Consider the following 13,508-nt stretch of genomic DNA (forward strand, 5'->3'; position numbering starts at 1 on the left):
TATTATTGTAAATAACCCTATGGGAATTGACTGTACTTAATGTTTTAACAAAAATTTTTAGTGTGTCAAAAACAAAGGCAATGTTTTGCCACCAGAACTTTGTATGTAAGGGCATAAGAAAGTTGTTTACGTTTTAAGTGTATGAGAAAGTTGCTTACGAGCTCTGCACATAAACACCTTTAAAGTCAGTGTCTAAGAGATCGACAAGTTTCAGACAAGTTTCTGCTGCCCGACAAAATAGGATTAAAAGAGTGCACGGAGGAGAAGAAAGAATGGGTTGGTCTTAAAAGAAGATCAAGGAGTCATGCTGAATTCTTCGGGGGTTACAACCCTTCATGCAAGGTCCTGGAGAACGGGAAATAAAAAGGGACTGAACCGAATATCGGGAGGATGGCAGTTAGAGTCTTCATGCTTGACAGTTATAGTCTTCGTCGTCGGCAGTAAGAGGCAGAGTTATCGTCGTCGGCAGTTAGAGGCAGAAGTACCGGGAGTAGGATCCAGAGGACCAGATGTTACAGCAAGCCCACGCCAGAGGAGAAAAATGGGAATGATGAGAGAACAGCTGATGTAAATACCCGAGCCAAGTGTCAGTGGGAAGTCTTTTGCCGCGGGAGATCAACTGAAGCCAATAGCTGCAGAGCGAACTTCAAGCGCCGGAGAAATTGCCCGTATGCTGAAACCTTTTGCCTGAGCTATCCGTGTACCACAGATTGCAGTCAAAAAGCCTGCGAATTTTCCCAATGAGATGCAGCTGAAGCATGACATTCCAGAAGGAAGTCTAACATCTGAAATAAAAGAACTTTAGTGCAAGACTTTGGATGAGTGTGTGACGCAGAGCCTCTGTATGTTTGTTCCATTTTTTTTTTTGTTGTACATTCCCTTTTATAAACTAGGAGATACATTATAGATGGACTGATAAGAATTAAATTAATAGTAATAAGAAGTGTCCATAAGAGAGTCATTTGGAATGGTAATGATTGGCATAAGATTTGTGAAATAACTTGGCATAGTTAGCTAACTTCTTAATGAGTAAATCAGAGTTTTCAATAATTTGATTTAATAAGCAGAGAAGTAATTGAGTAATTGTATTGTATAGTTAATTAGTATTGAAAAGGGAAAGTTTGTTTCTTTATGCTGAAAGTCTAATGGATAAGTAGAGAGAGTAACCTCCCTATCGTTTAATTAATGTACTTGGATATTAATGTAAATAAATGTGTTTAATTTATATGTCAATAGAGTGCCACCTGATCATTTATTTTACAATGCACTGTTCCTAAATAAACTCGGACTTGTGAGCGAGAAACAACTAAGGCATTAGAAGCGTAATTTAAATACTTGAGAACCACGACTGTTTACGTAAACTTTAGTGAAGGAATTTTATGCTAGTAAGAGAGAGATCTATTGGACGTATTACTGAGTCTTATGCTGATATAGAAATACTGGTGGCGCAGTCTCAACAAATAAATTTTCCAGTGTTCATAGGCATACGACTAGTAAATACGAAAGGTGGATAAACATAGTACGCAATAGAATAAGTAAGAAAGGTTATGAAAGCAAAAGCACACTGCCAATTAGAATAAAGACAACACAATAACATATTAGACATTAATCGTTACAAAGGCGCAGTAACCAAGCAGGCTTATAAATAGCAACCATTTACAATGGAAAGGAGCGAGGAAAAGGGACCATCGCTGGAAGTTATGAAAGGAAGCTGTGAGCAAGAAGATGAGTGGTTTCTTTGCATGGAGAGTGGTTAAACCATGGAATGCATTGCCTGATAGAATGGTGAGAGCATGAACGGTCAATGAGTTCAAGGAGTGGTATGATAGACTTCGTGTTTTCTAGGAAGAGCTTCCCACGATGAGGCTTTTGAGCATGGAGGCCTGAATCATAATAATAATAATATCGCATATTAAAGCACACTGCCAATTAGAATAAAGACAACACAATAACATATTAGACATTAATCGTTACAAAGGCGCAGTAACCAAGCAGGCTTATAAATAGCAACCATTTACAATGGAAAGGAGCGAGGAAAAGGGACCATCGCTGGAAGTTATGAAAGGAAGCTGTGAGCAAGAAGATGAGTGGTTTCTTTGCATGGAGAGTGGTTAAACCATGGAATGCATTGCCTGATAGAATGGTGAGAGCATGAACGGTCAATGAGTTCAAGGAGTGGTATGATAGACTTCGTGTTTTCTAGGAAGAGCTTCCCACGATGAGGCTTTTGAGCATGGAGGCCTGAATCATAATAATAATAATATCGCATATTAAACTCCCTCAGTTTATCCTCATAACCAATATCCTACAGTTTTGATATAATTTTTATTCTCCACCTTTGCATACTATTCACAGTTACTACATCCATCAAATCCTGATAATCAGATCTGAGCAGGGTAATACAGATGTGGCCTTATTAAAGCTTTATACTATCATCTTATTTGTGCTGGTCAACATCCTTAATATTGCAGCAATAATTGGTTGGCTTTATATTTGAAATATATCCTCCAAACTTCAAATCTCTATGTACCATTGCATCAAGAACCCTTGCTTCCTCCACTTTTTCCATTATAGCTGTACCAAGAGAGTATGCAGTCTCATCTGTGGATCTCAGTTTAATACAGCTAAACTTTATATTTAGCTGTACTGAAATGACATAAGCATCATATCATCTACAAGAGTTAAATCTCTCTCTGTAATTCAGTGACAATACCACTGACATCAAGGTTGAAGAGTAATCACATTACTGAATGTCTAACCCTACTTGTAACCTTTCTACTCTCCAATTCTGCTTCCCCACACACAACTCTGTTATGCATTAGAAAGCCAATTTCCAATTCAATCCACCAGCCTAACACCTAAAACAATATGCTGCAACTTAAATATCAACTTATCATATGGCACCCTATCAAATGGGTTTGCAAAACCAAAAAAAAATGACAGCATATGTCTTTCCCTCATCCATTGCTCCTGTCACCTTATTATAGAAGGCCACCAGATTACCAAAACAAAAACATCCACAAATCTAAGCGAGCCTTCTTAAATAACATTACCTTCATCTGCCCAATTCTGCATAAAAATGCTTACCAATTTCTCCAAAATCTTAGAGTATCAAAGGAGAAATATAAATCTATCTATAGTTTGATACTTCTATTTTACCACTATCCATATGCAATGGCACTTGCTCTCCTTTGGAACCTGTGTTGTTGCAAGACTTTCAATGAACAGCAAGGTTAATTGCATAGTCATTTTCTTTGCACATTCCTTAACCTCTCTACTGGCTATGGTGGATGAAATAGTGAGACCAAATTGCACTTCTTATCCATATTATTCAATAGGTGTTACAGAATCGTATCCAGATTTTGCTGGACGTCTATAGACATCATGGCTGGTTGGGGTGTTAAAACATCTGATAAAATCCCATCTAATCCTCCTGCCATACTGGGGTCTAAAATGCTACGAATTCAGAATGTCTTCTTTGTTCACTTCTAGTCCTTCAACTCTCCCAATCCAAATCCCTCTAGAAACAACTACACTACATTATCTGTACTGTCACACAATGACTGTCTACATCCAACATGCTCATTGTGACAATATTTGACATTGTGGATCACATGATCCACAATGTCAAATATTGTCACAATCGATCCACAATTCCTTTTCTTGTTGACAATGTAGCAAAAGAGTTCCTTGGGATTCTCTTCAATCACAATGCCAGTCTCCTCTCATATTGTAATTTTTTTTCTCTTCTCATTATACATTATATCTCATTTTCCTAGCTTAAGCTTTATATTGTTCATGTAATTTTTCCCCATCTCTCTGTGAATCCCATAACCTCTTTTTCATCTGCATTCTACACTCAATCCTCTGAGGCAATTCCGTTCATGCTCCTACCACACCACATATAAAAAAGCTACTTCTTATTCCTTTACTCACTACTTTTGCAACCTTTGGTGATTGCCTGTTGTTCTTTAACCTGGTTCTATCATATGAAAAATGTCCCTAATGTCTATCTGATAAATGCCTTTCAACAATATAAATGCGTCAATCATATAATGTGCTTCATTTTCTATCCACCAGATCTTGGATTACATGCCATCAATCTACCACCCTAACGTTTTCATCTCATACCCTAAGGTTTGTTTGTTTTTAAATTTTAAAAACTGGCTCTACATACTAGAAAATGTTAAAAACTAGAATTATGTAAAAATTAAGTATTTAATTAAAAACGTTAACATTTTGACTTGAAATCGATGTACATGTTACAGGTGAGGAATCAGAAGATGACGTAGGGTGTGAAGATGACTATGGTGAGGATTTTTTAAATTTTCTTGATCGAGATAGCGACTGTGGATTGGGAATCCACATGTTGTCTGATAATTACAATCAATTTCTCAAATTAGAAAATTTGCAAAATTTTTAGAAAATCTCCCATAAGAGATAGCATCCTTCAGAATTATGTAAAACAAGAAAAAAGAAAGGAACTAAGTCTGATTCTTGACTGCCAAACGAGTTTAGGAATAGTTCAGTGACTATGATTGAAAGATTTATAACATTAAAAGAATGTGTTTTAGCTTTCAATGATATTGGTGCTTCTCATATGCAGAAAGAAGCTCAATATCCTAAAATCATTCTTAAAGTGTTGTGACCAGTACATCTAGTAGCTGAGGGCTTAGGGTGGCAAGATGGCAATTTATTAAGTGAAGTTATATTAAGTGAAGGCAATATAAGTGAAGGCATATTTGAATTTCTCTTAAATGAACTAAAAAATTTAAAGACAAATTATTCTGAATTATTAAATGCTTCAGATGTATGAATTCAAGAAAGAAGACAAGTTAGATTGGTAACCGTTTTGTTATATTTACAAAATCCACAAAACATTTCAACAAAGAAATCTAGTGTATTTCCACTAGCTTCAAAACTCTATGTTATTAAGTTATCTGGAAAAATATTGTCTATAATATATCCACTTGCAACTTCTTCTTGATAACATTCCACCACTCAATTCTTTGATATCTATCAGCCAGCCAATTTCCAATCAACCTAATATCTAAACCCACATGATTTTATTTATTTGTATGAGATTTCCCACTTTCTTCCCTCATCTGTTTTTTTTTTTGGGGGGGAGGGGGTATTTGACCCCTCCTAATGAGGGATTAGGTATATATATATATATATTTTATGACTGCAAATCTAAATCCGTGTGTGTTCACGGGTTTGCCTGTTCTGAAGGATAAAAAGCCCACTACCTCCATATGAGACTGGCTAACTCACCTACAGTCAAGAAAGACCAGATATAAAGGTTCCTCATGTCATAGATGGGAATCGAACTCATGTCTTTCCAACCAAAGGGCTTCATCTATACCAACTGAGCTATGGAGGCTCTTAACCAATATGATGAAACTTTAATATAACCTTGTCATGTAACACATGTCAAATGCCTTTGCAAAATCTAGAAAATTACAGTATATAACTTGGATGATGACAAATATACTTTGTCATTAACTACTCTCTTATTATAAAAGGCATCCAGATTACTGAAACAAGAGCACTCAAACAAATTCATGCTAATCTTCATGAATAATATAGCTCTCATCTGCCCACTTCTGTATATAAGCTTTTCTGCCACTACTATATCTTTATGAAATGGCACTATCTTACCCTTCTCCTAGTGCTCAGAGATATTCGTAATTACAAGATATGCATCAGAGTTAAATCAATGAGAGCTGTACTAACGTGTCCATAAAACATGAAGCAAAATCTCATCTATTACCAGTACTTAGTATATGCTAAATAGTAGTCCTCCTCATTCAATTCTAATCCTTCAACCTCTGAAAATAAACCTCACTTTATCCACATGAAATATCCTAATAATATTATCGTTTAATAGTTATTCCATATCATTTGATGATCATTAAACAGTTTCTTGAATACTGCTGAAAATTATTGATGGTACACAGTACTTTGTTCATAGAAATTTCATTACAGAACAGCAGCATTACAACTCGCTTCATTTTTGTGCAAACATAACACATTTGTAAAAGCATATATAAAAACTCAATAATTTATGTAAACTTACCTAGTAAAGACTTTTACAAACATCTGTGCCTTATGGATGTTTGTGATTGTGAAAATACAAGTGGTGGTTGGCAGTAGATGGCGTTGGTGTAGATGATGAAGGTAGTTGCTGTTGGTGAAGACAGAGTTGTAGGGTAGGTGCCCTCCCTCGATGAGTCTTTGGACTCCCTGGAGGTGTTATGTAATAATAATAAAGTAATAACAATGACATCAAACTGCTAGCATTCATTCCCAATAAATGCTGAAGCATTTAGAGTTTCAATGAAGTGCAGTCCATGCAAGTCAAGAAGAAAAGAAGTTTGTGAACTTAATGACTCATATCTCAGCAGTCAATTTAAATTTTGATCTGAAGTTTCCCTACAAAGGTTGCAGTATTTCAGAACATGATACATAAAGAAAACTTCAATTCACCATGAACAGAGAAATGCCATGCAACATCTAGTTGTGATGCAGCTTACTTTCATTTGAATAGAATACTGAATTAAGAAAGTAAGAGAAAAACAAAACAATTTCATGAAAAAGCCATAGACAAAGTGTGACCATGCTGGAAGCCACATCAAGTCATGACTAATCAGATTTTTTTTTTCTTCAATGAAAGTATAAGGCCAATCTATTCATCTATATCCTACAGAATGACTAAATATACGGACTGCACTGCGGAGGCTCTTAACCCATATGATGCAACTTTAATATAACCTTGTCATGTAACACTGTCAAATGCCTTTACAAAATCTAGAAAAATTACAGTATATAGTATTTCATCATCGTCTACTCTTTTAACATTCTAAAGGCATCCATAAACAAATTCATGTTTATCTTCATGAATAATATAGCTCTCATAGTCTCTAATTACCCAGTGATATAAGCAAGATGGCATCACACCACATAGAGACAACATGATGTATTCTCTGTACACATCCTTCAGTCTTTATTGAACAGAATAGCACATCATTATGCTCTTCAATTGGACATTTTTGACCACTTCTTATTCCCAAGCTTGAATCCATATTATGGGAAGGTTCACAAAATTGCTGTAGAAGAACACTATTAATATCTTGTACAACTAAAAGATATGATTGTTCAGTTGTACTGTAGGATTAACAATAACATCTTACAAAGCGAATACAAACACTGGTTGCACAACTTAAAAAATAAAATTGAATTAAATTAAAATTTAAAAAAATGGAAGTCACTCCTATAGCAACACATATTTAACCATAAAAATATTTTCTATGGCTGATGTATTTTCTAAATACTTTATAAGTATGTTCTCCATGAGTATCAGATGCATAAAGATTTTAACATTCGCCAAATAAATTCAAGAAAAAAAAAAAAAATTGGCGTAACATTTAATGTCAACCCTGTGTTTCAAGAATGGTCATACATATAATCTTATATGTCAACTTAGCATGGGAAAACTAACATTCTCGTTGAAATTGGTATTCAGATAAATGTTTCTGATGTTACACTGCTAGGTTAGATCTAACGCCCATAAGTAACTGTTACCGTCTTGTCTTGCTTTGAAGATTCTTATTGTGACTATAAAAGAAAACACATGTGGCTCCTCAACAGCGCAGCAAATCTTCCAAATCCAGCTAATGTGTTCTTTAAGAAAATATCTAGAAAGTAACCGAAGTTCGGTAATTCTGCAATCATTATTGTGAATATTGTACAAGTATTGCATCAAATGTTTTTTTTTCCCTTATTTTAAATTTTTTGTCATCTACACTGGACTACAAATACCACGCTGACATTACTTATAAAATAAACTCCAAATTGATGAAGAGTGAATTCTCAATTTTCCAGTAAGCTGCCACACAACTTGAAACCTAGTAGCGTACTAATCACATGCTGGGATGGGAATTCGTTTCATTCACTTGCAAAGTATGTTGTCGGTAGCACTCACTAACCTCACGTTTTTGGAAGTCAGTGCCACCATCGCCGGCTAGAAATATTGCCAGAATGCTGTTATTTGTTTTGAAGGCATGTTTGGTAATTTTACTCAAAGCTGAAGTATGCTGAGGAGAGAAATTTTTTTAAATTAATAGCGTTTCGTTTCAGAATTAAAAAAAAAAAAAAAAAAAACACGCATAAAGTAGCCGACCCCCTGTTTAACATAATAGAGCTCACACCGTTCATGAACGTAAACATAGCGCTAGTTCGCAACATGAAAATCCAACAACTGACATAAACTGCAATTAAGTTTGGTATCCATGACCGAGATAATTATAGTGATTTGATCCTCACATTAAAAAGTAAACAAATGAATAATCAAGGAAATTTGATATACGCAATAAGGACAATATGACAACTGTGAAAAATTTCACAACTATCATATTGGAAATATATCGGATTCTTGCCATCGAAATCTCCTATTCTAAATGTTTACTCGCCGACGAAATTCAACTAGCATGCAACTGTATCCTAGCATTCATAAAATTAGAAATTATAATAATGCTGCTAAGCGGATTTATTTATTTATATTTTACAATAATGCCAACGTGTCACCTGTTTTCACAGAACACGCTGGTCTGATGTCCTTTGCAATATAGTTTACATATTCAAATTTAATTAAAACATATGTTAAAGTACTTACTATGATGGGGGGAAAAAAACCAAAGAAATGATTCCCAGTATGAGAAGAGAGCACTTGTGTATAAGTCGAACCACTTAAACTTAGAACAGTCCGCAACCTTGTTTTTAATCTTGCGGAACAAGATTTTTTTTTTTTTTTACTTCAGATTACATGACCTTGATTCACTGCAGTTAAGGAATAACCAGAGCTGCATATACAGCTAATCACTCTCAGTGCAATTGTTCTAATCTAACAGCTAATCAGCAAACGCAACTTACGAATACCTCAAAGTCCAAAATTAATTCGAATAACTTCGATAGAAAGTAGAAAAGAAAAAAAAAAGATTAGGAAACCCTGAATACATTCCCTCAGGCTGTTAATTGGGATCTTACTGTGGTATTCAAGTTTGGGAATGATGACGATCGCCATATCGCGCGAATCGCAGCCGGATCTGACAGTATCTGCTGCTCTGAGTGGTCATGTAAACAGCGTTTCCACTGTCCAACTTGCAGACTCTATGTAGTGTATTTGTTCGAATTCATTGTGGTATGGAAGTTTATAAATCTTCATAGACAGTAGATATACACAAACTTATATTACATTACTACCGTGGGTGAGCTGATTTTTTTTTTTTTTTCGTCTTCTTCTTCTTCAGTGTCTTTCCATTCACTGCTGTATATAGTCCCCTTAACTTTCCAGTTCTGTCTGTTTTTAGTCAATGCTCACCATCTCATGCCAAATTTTAGTAGATCATCCCTCATCTTATTCTTTGACAACCTTTCCTTCTCTTCTTGGTATTCACACAGAGCTTAATTTTGTCCACTTTTCATCTGGAAGCCTATTAATATGTCCAACCCATCTCCACTTACATGCTTTGCAGCACTTCACAATATCATATATTCCAGTAATTTCTAATTCTAGTATTTCTTATTCTATCTCTTTCGGTTTTGCTACATGGAGCATTTAGTGTCGACTCTAGAGGTCCTAGCACACCGATGCAATTTTAAGTTGGGCGCCCCTTATATATATTTTTTTTAATGTACTTAAAATTTAAAGGTTAAAAAAAATTAAAACACGTATTTTTATGTAAAATTGTGTACTTTGAAAAATACATATATTAACCTCCCAACTGGCCAGGACGTCTATATACGTCTAGCGAAATCTGGATATGATGCATGATATCTGTTGAAAGAACGCGGATAAGAAGTGCAATTTGGCGTCATGTCCATTATTAGATGTGATGATCCTTCGCACTGAAGAGAACACTTAACCAAATTTATCTCGCAATCATACCTGAGTCTCGGTTGCCTATGACAAGAAATCTCCTTAGCTTAGTCGGCATAGACGAAGTCCTTTAGTCGGACGGGAATGGAACCTGGGTTCGATTCCCGTCCGACTAAAGCACTTCGTTTAGGACTAAAGGACTAAAGGACTTGGACGGGAATCGAACCTGGGTTCGATTCCCGTCCAAGACGTAAGGAACCTTTATCTGGTGTCTTTCGACAGTCTGATATGGAAGTAGAGGGTTTATCAGGCACAAACTGGGGTTTTTTGTTCCCCAGAACAAGCAAACCGGTCCCCTGAACACACATGGATCTACAGTTATAAAATACATACTTAATACATACCTCATTAGGAGAGCTCAACCCATCCAAAGGGGTGGGGAGGAAACGGGGAGGGACTCCATACGAAATAAATAACAAGAAACGCAGTTCCTTGTTCTACTGGGTAACTGGACTTTTAGTTATATTGGATAGACTAAAAATATAGAAATTATTTTTATTTTCTTCTTTTATTATACAATTTTTAATGCCAGGACAAAATAAGACATTCTTTGCATACTTTCTTCACTTAAATATTGCATTACCTTGGAGAACCAATGTCATTTTTAATTTTTTGTGCTAATTTTGTCTAATCTCTTAGTCAATTAGAAAAAAATTTTATTTTAAAATTTATAAAATGTATAAATTTTATTATACATTTTATTTCTTCTCCAAGAACTTAATTCAAGAGAATTGAATTTAAGGCTGGCCCGGTTGGTCGAGAGGTTAGCGTATCTGCACTCCATCCAAAACCAGCAGGTTCGAATCCTGCCGTGGGCATTGACGTTCGTGACTGTCTGCGAAAATACTAGTGGTGGTGGGCGATAGATGGCGATGGTGTAGTTGCGATTCGTTGTAGTGGGTGGATTGGGTGGTGGAGACGGAGAGTTGTAGAGTGAGTCCTCCCTCGATCAGTCTTCAGATTCCCTGGAGGTGTCATGTAATAATAATTATTATCTGAAATATTTTGAAAAAAAAAAAATAGTGCTGACGTTCCGGATTTTGTTATTTTATTTTTGTTCAAAAATCAAATTTTGTAGACTACTGCTAAGATTGTCTGAAGGATGCGCTTTGTTTTATAGATAATAATATGAAATTCTTCAATCATATCAAATGTGAAGTGTACACACTGTGAAAAGCATGAACTACGAAATTGGAAGAAAGTAGATATTTATAGTTCAGGTATAGCTTGAAGTTAGACCTAGGTTCTTGTCTAGTCGCTGAATGGAGGAACTTTTTCTAAGCCTATCTTCGACCGGTTCCCGAGTTAGTCGATCTCTGGCACAGGCAAAAACCGGGTTTTTCCTCCTGGAAACTAGGGTTTTTCATCCCGTAAACACAAGAAAATCGACCGTAGTACCCACATTATTTCAGACAGTGACATATCTTGTTAGGGTTAGGTACCAAGAGATGGCAGCACTTGTTTGCCAGCCTCTTCATTGGCAGCTGCTATAATTAGTGATAGACATGGGCCAGCTATCTCTGATTGGCTACCAGTGGAGATTGAACTACCCACTCAGTCTCCAAAAGCTAGACAGGGTATAAAGGCCTTGCCTACTCCCTATTAGGGAATAAAAGGTGTTAGTTGATTTTTTTTTCAGTTCTAGTTTAGAGCAGTGGTTCCCCACTTGTGTACCCCTTTTAAACCCATTTCTATAAATTTAACCCTTGTTTTTAAATACTGGCACATTTGTTCAGTTCCAATCTTAATGGAAAAACTTTACTCGTTTTTCCGCCATTACTGATTATTTTTCGTCCGCCCCTGAACGGCCCAAACGTAAGTACTCCCTGGGGGTAAGCGTACCACTGCTTTTGATATTATGGCATTTCCCTCTAAACCACCGGTTGGGAACCGATGGATTAGAGGGAAATGCCATAATATCATAAATCTGCACATAAACACGAGGATAAGTATTATTTATTAAATATAATGCCAATTATTTGAAACTAACAAATTATCATCAGTGGCCTGAACAACATTTTCTACAAGGTAGAATGCAAACAATTGAATTACTCAAACTAGTATGAGCTGCCTATGTTAAATCGCTAATAGCGTTATGCTTCTCTGAAGAAAAGGTTAATCATAAAAATGATTATGAAATAATTATATAATTTATATTATCATCCAAAAAAAAAATTTATAATATCATACTAAACAGATCATTTGATAGGTATAAAATAATAATTAAAAAAAATCAACTAACGCCTTTTATTCCCTAATAGGGAGTAGGCGAGGCCTTTATACCCTATCTATCTTTTGGAGACTGAGTGGGCAGTTCAATCTCCACCGGTAGCCAATCAGGGATAGCTGGCCCATGTCTATCACTAATTATAGCAGCCGCCGATGAAGAGGCTGGCAAACAAGTGCTGCCATCTCTTGGTACCTAACCCTAACAAGATATGTCACTGTCTGAAATAATGTGGGTACTACGGTCGATTTTCTTGAGTTTATGGGACGAAAAACCCGCTTGCCTGTGCCAGAGATCGACTAACTCGGGAACCGGTCGAAGATAGGCTTAGAAAAAGTTCCTCCAGTCAGAGCCTAGACTAGAACCTAGGTCTAACTTCAAGCCGCCAAGCGCAGAGGACGCAAGCGCCACTTCCACTGAGCTACACAGGCCTCAAAATAATAATAATAATAATAATAATAATAATAATAATAATAATAATAATAATAATAATAATAATAATAATAATAATAATAATAATAATAATAATAATAATGTGTTATTCAGATTAAACTTTTCCATATTTTTGACAAGGATAGGCAGTCATTCCAATTCATGTTAAGGTGGTGAAATAAGGTCTCAGCACTATTTATGAATTAGCGTTCGAATTTATACCAAATGTGTAGAAGTCGTGTTTTAAACCAGAGAATATGGTCTGCCTCTATTTCATATTGCGCCAATCCAGACTTATCGGATTTGTTGTGAAAAATATAAGATTGGTGTTCTTGTATTCTTTTTTGCTATTGAACGTCCGGTTTGTCCAAAGTAGGAAAGCTGGCAGTCACATGGAACTTGATATACACCAGGAAGAGACATAGTTGAGAGTTTATCTTTAGACGATGGGAAATACCTGGATAGTTTCTTAATGAGAATATAAGTATCTACTAAATCATATTTCCTCAGAATTCTTAAAATAGGCTTTGAAATGCCGAAGATGTATGAGATTGGAACTCGATGTATTGATTCTTTGTTATTTTGGTTGGATTAGTAGGAGTGAAGAAGACGTTCTGTGGTTCTTTCGGAGAAGTCATTTAGCTTCATATACTGTTTGATAATAGAGAGTTATTCCTGTAACTGATGGGGTTGAACAATTAGTTCTAGCTCGTCAAATTAAACATTTTATTATTCCTGTTTTTTGAGAAGGATGATGTGTAGATTGTTGGGGAATGTATCGTCCAGTAAAAGTGGATTTTCTATTAATTGATGTTGTTAAATTACCTGATGGTGAGCTGGTGAAAATAATGTCTAAAAAGGATAATTTGTTGTCTTTTTCAATTTCCATAGTGAATTTGATACGAAGGTGTA

At 35.7% G+C, this 13,508-nt stretch overlaps 2 protein-coding genes across 3 annotated transcripts in view; one reads left to right on the forward strand and one right to left on the reverse strand.

The window, feature by feature from the left end:
• Positions 1 to 8,910, reverse strand: part of LOC150106251 (mitochondrial 10-formyltetrahydrofolate dehydrogenase) — a 654,974-nt gene extending 646,064 nt beyond the window's left edge. Inside the window, exon 1 of one of the 2 annotated variants that reach the window (XM_090392273.1) lies at positions 8,675 to 8,910. The gene's annotated coding sequence lies outside the window, so the exon portion shown is untranslated. Of the gene's footprint in view, positions 1 to 6,079; positions 7,945 to 8,674 lie in introns of those variants that run through there. The other variant, XM_090392274.1, reaches the window with a different exon arrangement.
• Positions 305 to 13,508, forward strand: part of Ranbp16 (Ran-binding protein 16) — a 1,020,902-nt gene continuing 1,007,698 nt past the window's right edge. The window contains exon 1 of the mRNA XM_090392964.1: positions 305 to 567. Coding sequence (XP_090249090.1) covers positions 305 to 567 — 263 coding nt within the window. The remainder of the gene's footprint in view (positions 568 to 13,508) is intronic.

Source organism: Typopeltis vanoorti, chromosome 5 (assembly GCF_054136105.1).
Source record: "Typopeltis vanoorti isolate ZY-2024b chromosome 5, IOZ_Tvanoo_1.0, whole genome shotgun sequence".
Taxonomy (NCBI): domain Eukaryota; kingdom Metazoa; phylum Arthropoda; class Arachnida; order Uropygi; family Thelyphonidae; genus Typopeltis; species Typopeltis vanoorti.